Source organism: Austrofundulus limnaeus, unplaced genomic scaffold, assembly GCF_001266775.1.
Source record: "Austrofundulus limnaeus strain Quisiro unplaced genomic scaffold, Austrofundulus_limnaeus-1.0 Scaffold2, whole genome shotgun sequence".
Lineage (NCBI taxonomy): Eukaryota > Metazoa > Chordata > Actinopteri > Cyprinodontiformes > Rivulidae > Austrofundulus > Austrofundulus limnaeus.
The window spans coordinates 7333083-7339131 of record NW_013952404.1 but is presented as its reverse complement, the minus strand read 5'-3'; the positions used below and the strand labels follow the sequence as shown (position 1 = coordinate 7339131).

General features: G+C 39.7%; 1 protein-coding gene across 1 annotated transcript in view; it reads right to left on the bottom strand.

Annotated features, from left to right (window-relative positions):
* mis18bp1 (MIS18 binding protein 1) overlaps positions 1–6049 on the bottom strand; it is a 10309-nt gene that overhangs the window by 2201 nt on the left and 2059 nt on the right. Inside the window, exons 2-11 of the mRNA XM_014013934.1 lie at positions 5224–5355; positions 4831–5129; positions 3918–3991; positions 3678–3799; positions 3487–3577; positions 3305–3393; positions 1997–2157; positions 1846–1906; positions 1083–1764; positions 712–887 (exon numbers count right to left, since the gene is read on the bottom strand). Coding sequence (XP_013869388.1) covers positions 712–887; positions 1083–1764; positions 1846–1906; positions 1997–2157; positions 3305–3393; positions 3487–3577; positions 3678–3799; positions 3918–3991; positions 4831–5129; positions 5224–5355 — 1887 coding nt within the window. The remainder of the gene's footprint in view (positions 1–711; positions 888–1082; positions 1765–1845; positions 1907–1996; positions 2158–3304; positions 3394–3486; positions 3578–3677; positions 3800–3917; positions 3992–4830; positions 5130–5223; positions 5356–6049) is intronic.

The following is a 6049-nucleotide window of genomic DNA, read 5'->3' as shown; positions in this document are numbered from 1 at the left end:
ATAACCATACTGTGACTGAACTGCTTTGTGATTCAATAAATGGTCAAATATAATATATGGTAAACATAATAAATGATTGCATGAGTTCTCTAAATAATATAAACTTTTTGAAAGAAACAGTTATTTTAATAGAGAAATCAAGTCAGTCTAACAAATGAAAAGATGAATGTAAGTTATTTTGTGCATTGCAAAATACATATTTGGTACGTTTTTTTTAAATAAAAGTATAATACATAATGTGTTTGCACTGAAAATTTATGAAGAAGATGGTTAAATATTTGTATGACTATATCTGACTCATGTCTTGCCAAAAATGTTTTTTATTAAATATATTAAGAACACTAAAATGACAAAGATAAACTACAGAAAAGCTGTTCAAAATCTAAACTGTGTACTTTGACTAAGAACATGGACACAGTGTATAGTATTATGACTATTCTATACTGTGAACTTGTGTGTGGTGGTGGGTGGTAAGAGTTATTGTGCATTTATCTAATTATCGAGGTGAACTGGTCAATATATCGTGATATTGATTTTAGGCCATATCGCCCAGCCCTAACCCAAACTCAAGTACTCATACTCAGTTTGACAAAAACTGGTATTGGGACACCCCTCATTTCGACTTGTATAATGTAATGCAACACAGATAAAGATGTATCAGATTTGTGTGGTGTCGCCTTCAGTATCAAACAGCAACTTGTTTTTATTTACCAGGAGGTTTTGATGCTTCCACCTTTTTCTTTGCGTGTTTCTCCGTTCTTTTCGGACTCTGAGATGTCCCCTGTGATGTGTGCTGCCTGTGGCACTCTTCTGCTGATCGTGTTCCTACCATCAGTGCTACCTTTGTCCAGTAGCCCGTTACGTGTTTTTGATAGTAGGACACAGCCCTGAAAAAAAAAAAAAAAAAAAAAAAAAAAAAAAAAAACATGACGATAGCTATTTATGGCTGTGGTTCAAACACAAACAAGGTAAACAGAGAAAGTGGTGGACTCCGTTCTTGTTACATCAATAAAACACATCATCTGTTGTTAATCTAAGTTTTCATTTATCTTTTCATTTTTCATCCTTTAAGATAAACTTACTCTTCCAGCTTCAGGAGCTCCTCCTCGGTCCATTCATCGTCCTCTTCCAGAACGACGGCGCTGCTCTTCTTTGCGAGGCGTCTCTTGTTGAGCTGTGGGGATGGTTTGGTTTGTCTGCGCTCCCTGTGTTTTGGTTCTTCGTCACGCAGCTTTGTTCTGCCACCTCCCGCTCTCAGTCCCTTCCTGCTCTCCTTAAAAGACTCTGATGGCTGACTTGACGAAGACCCGCGATCCGGCTGGGATGTGTTAGAAACCTTCATGCCTTTCCTACTGTTCACGCCTTGTTTTCTCCTGATAGGAAACTCATCATCATCGGTTGACAAATGGTTCGATGTTTGATCTGCATCAGGAGGAGATTCAGGACTGCTTGTGACGGCCCGCCTACTTCTCAACGGCCTCCCGGTGCTGTTTATCTGGTTTGCAGAACTCCGTGTTGAAGTCTTTTCAGATTCAGTTTGATTTTCTGAAACGACATAAGTTCTTTTTTCCTCCGTCTTCCGTAGGAGCCTTTGACTGGACCGTGTTGTCTGACCAAAGCACAGTTCGGGCACCTTAAACCCCTCGCAGGTGGATTCAGATAAATTAGGAGGCTTCTTGGCCGTGTTCCGATTCCGCAAAGTTCTAACCTTCCTCACTGGTGCTGATTCCTCATCATCTTTGGTGGATTCGCTCTGCTTCAAACCTGGGATCAACGAAAGAAGTCTGTCGTGAAACTCTTGGCTTACCTTGACGTCAAGAACTACTCTTCTCTCTAAAGCTTTACCTCCACTGCTGGGTCGGACCGGCTCCTTTGACGACCTCTGAGATTTTATCGTAGACACCTCCTGTGAGGAAAAATGAAAGCGTTTAATATCTTTGTTCAGTCAGAGCAACCGCTCGTTATATTTGAAGAGGTGGCAGCTTTGTGGGCTTACAACAGTACCGCTGTTGTAACATTCATGGATGGTAACGTTCATTTGTGCATCGAGGAGGACTCTCCCGCCTTTCCAAAACTCCAGAGGCGGTTTGATCAGTCGGCCACTTCGAGTCACTTGTGCGGAAGAGGAGGAGGCGGCGGTGAAAGAGCAGGAAGCAGCTGGAGAAGAGCAGGAAGTGAATAAAAGACGGCAGCATGTGAATGAATGCTTCACAGCATTCACACCATTGAGATCATTTTTTCTTCCGTACGTTTTTCGGTATGTAACTCGTTCCACAATTTTTGTGCTATTTCAACAACTCATATATCAAAACATTTAGCTCATTCATGTGAGCGGTGCTATGACTTTTGGTATTTTAGCTATTTATACTTCTTTAGCTATTTTGCCTTTTTTAGCCACTTTTTTGCCATTGAAAATAAATGGAGCCATTTTCAACATCCTTAAAATATTCTAAATCTAAATCTTTAAAGAACCTTACACATTTTGTTCTTTTTAKGCTCTGTTTCACTTTATTGTGCTAATTTTAGCTACTTTTTTGTAAATTGTAGCTTTTTTCAGCTATTTAAGTTAAAATGTTGCTTCTTTCCGCTATTCTTCTGCTTTTTACTACTTTTTTGTGCCTTTTTCTGCTACTTTGTGCTATTTATGCTCAAATGCTAATTTCAGCTAATGTTTAGCTGCTGTTAGCTAAAGTTAGCTTTTCTAAGATAAATACACAATTTTTGTAGCTATTACAACTTTTTTCAGCTAGGTTCAGCAAACTTGTGTTCGTTATGCTTCCTTATGCTAATTAAATAATTTCCAGCTATTTTTTTTTTTTGCTGTTTTACTGAACCTTTTGGCTGTTTTAGCTATTTTCCTAAGAATTGCCACTTTTTTACAGCACTGTCACTATCTAGGTGCTAATTTCAACTTGTGGCTGCTATTTTAGCTAAAAGTATGCCCATGCTAATTTTAGCTTTGTTTGCTGTTTTAACTGTAGATCTGCTTCTTCCTGCTATTCTTCTGCTTTTTAAACTCCTTGTGCTTTTTTCAATTAATTTGAGCTACTTATGCTTCTTCCAGATGTTTTCAGCTATTTTCAACTATTTTAGTGCYTAGCTTTTAGCTGTTTTTTGTTGTTTTCAACTAGATTTGTGCTCCTTTTTACTGTTTTTCTGCAAAGTTAGGCTTTTTTTGCATCACAGCTTTTCAAATTGAACTCACATTAACACTTTTGCTATTAAATATTTTCAGCACACTTTCAGCAGTTTACAGCTTAAGTTTTCAGCATGAAGTAATTTCTGTAGTTTGTTTTGCACTTACGTGTGTTTGAAGGTTTTGGCGTCACTCTCTTTWCAGACTGGTTGACGGAGGCCTCGGCTTTCACTTTGTTACTATTCGGTGCGTCAGCCCTGGAAAACACGCAAAKACAGTCCTCTAAATGAATAAAATCACCACCGAGGCAAGGGCGTTCTATGAAAGTACGAGGGGTGGGATACTCTTACTGTTTTAACTTTGACAGAAACTCCTCGTACAGAGTGTTCCAGTTTGGAGGGAAACCAGAAATAAACCTTTTCAAAAAACTCTTTGGGAAATCTGAGCAGTGAGATGAAAGAATGTTGTTAGCATGTTTATCGTAGCAGATTTGCACCGATGCCCCGTTAACGTCTCTGTTTGAACACATGAACATCCCTACCAGAGGTGCGATTTATCTTCATCTTCCCAACTAAGATGTAAACCCTGCCGGAGACGGTTTTCACCGCCTTACTGGAAACTCTCTCCACAATGATGTTACTGTTCCACGGTACGTTGTCCTCCCTGGAACAGAAAGACCAGTAAATAAATCCCAGAGTTTAGACACAGATACACAAAACCTGATGTTTCTGAAAAGAATCATTAAGTTAAACAAGATACACAGAATACTTTAAAGGTTTACCCATGGATTCCATCCACAAACAGGCCGTTCTGATTTCTTCTCAAGAACCACTTTTTAAGATGAATCACTCTCTCCTGCAAACAAGCACAGCTAAATAATAGCACCAAATGTATGGAAATTTGTGTTTGGTAGATTATTTCTTTGTTGTAACAATGCTTCTTGATAGGGCTGCACAATATATTGCAAATTTATTGTCATTGTGCTATCAACCATGCAATAGGCACATTGCAAAAAAAAAAAGCAAAAATTGCAATAAATGGTTGGTTTTAATGTTTGAATTCATGTGTTCTGTCAGCGTCAGTCTGATAAGCAAAATGGACCAGAGATAATAAATCAAATCATAATCACTCTGTCATGTTGTAATTGAAATGATGACACTGTATATTTTAGTCTTCTTTTCATTTATCGCAATATTAAACGCTGTTACTGCAGGTGATATCGTGCAGCCCTGCTTCTTGACGATAAATCGTGTTATCGGCAGCACTTGGGGGTACCAAAAGCTCGAAACAAATGCCAATAACAGAAAAATAAGCTGTGTGGCAGAGAAGATTTGGCAACTTTTTCATGTGCGCAACCCACACTCAGCGCCACAGCTCGTCTCACAAATGCATGTTCCTTACAAATGTGGCGCCATTTAAAAGAGAAATCGACAGACTTTCCAACAGCGTTAGATTTGTTGCCAAGAAGCATTGTTACAAAGAAATAATCTACCAAATTTACATTCCTAAATGTGTCTGCAAATCCTGTTTTGGTTCACAAACTGGTGAATTTTCATGAAAATTAGCTCTTATTTGTTATAACCGTTTAATAAAGGAAGTGAAGTAAAATAGAATAAACCTTGAAAGATGCCTTTTTTTTGTTTGAGACGAGACAAAACAAAACAGCTTATTGTTGTTTATCTGCTTCTACTCACAACTGGGAACTTTTTCTGCCGGGGCCAGTGGCTGCGTTTGAACGCGACCTTGCCTTTCTCAGGTATTAAGATTTGGGGCGAGTTGAGCACAAGTGAGTCTTCCAGCAGAATGGGTTGTGCAGCAGCAGGGATCAGAGTGTCCTCAGAGCCGTCTGCGTCTGACGGCGTGTCGCACGAGTCCTCTGTGGCTCTGTTAACCACTCCTGTTGTGTCAGCAGTGGTTTTTAAAGTCGTGTCCTCTGTTTCATCTAAACTGTGAGYCATAGGGACAGGAGTGTCTGTGGACTCATGCAAGCTCTCTACACACACACACGCACACACAAAAAAGAAAAGATTTATTGCTGTTCAACAAGCCAAAATGTCTGCCTTTTTTTTTAGTAAACGTACTCTCACCTGCATCAAAGAGTTCCCTCCTGCTGCTTCTGTGAACTTCTTGTCTCTCCATTTTGTTCTCTCTCTCCTTCATTGAAGCAAACATCTTGGCCGGGGACATAGTGGCAATATGGTCTAAAAGAACACTGCAGTCTGTTCAAAGTGCACACACACACACACAAAAGTTATTCAAATGTTTTCCTCTTAAAAATGCCAAAAAAGGATGGAGAAATGATGTTTTCAAAACTTGTACTCCTCAACACCTCAAAGACTCAGGAGCTGATTTTTGACTTCAGGAAAAATACACCTTGCCCCTGACTGTAACAGAGACTGTGTGGAAAGAAGCCGACGACCGTTTCCTGGGAATCCAAAGTGAGGGGAATCTGAGCTGGAGCTTGAAAAAGGCCCAGCAGAAACTGAACTTCCTGAGAGTGCTCACAGACTGCTCCATAGAGAGCATCTTAACACACTGCATGCATCACTGTGTGCCATCTCAGCTGCACAGTGGCTCAGAGGAAAGCCCTCCAGGGAGTCATCATTACAGCCCAGAAAATCATGGGCTGCCCTCTCCTCACTGGAAGAGCGACACAGTTTCTGCTGCAAAGAAAAAGCCCACGAATCCTTAAAGGACATGATCCGTTTGAAACGTTACAATCAAGAAAAAAGGTTCAGATCAATCAACACAAGATCAAACTGACTTTGTTTATCATCCATCACCAAACTCATAGGGAGCTGTAATAAGAACTAGGGTTGGGCATAATTGTATCGTGTGCGATTAATTGTCAGAAAAACAATAATCAATTTTTTTGGCACTTGTCGATTAATTTGATTAATGCCACCAGGCACT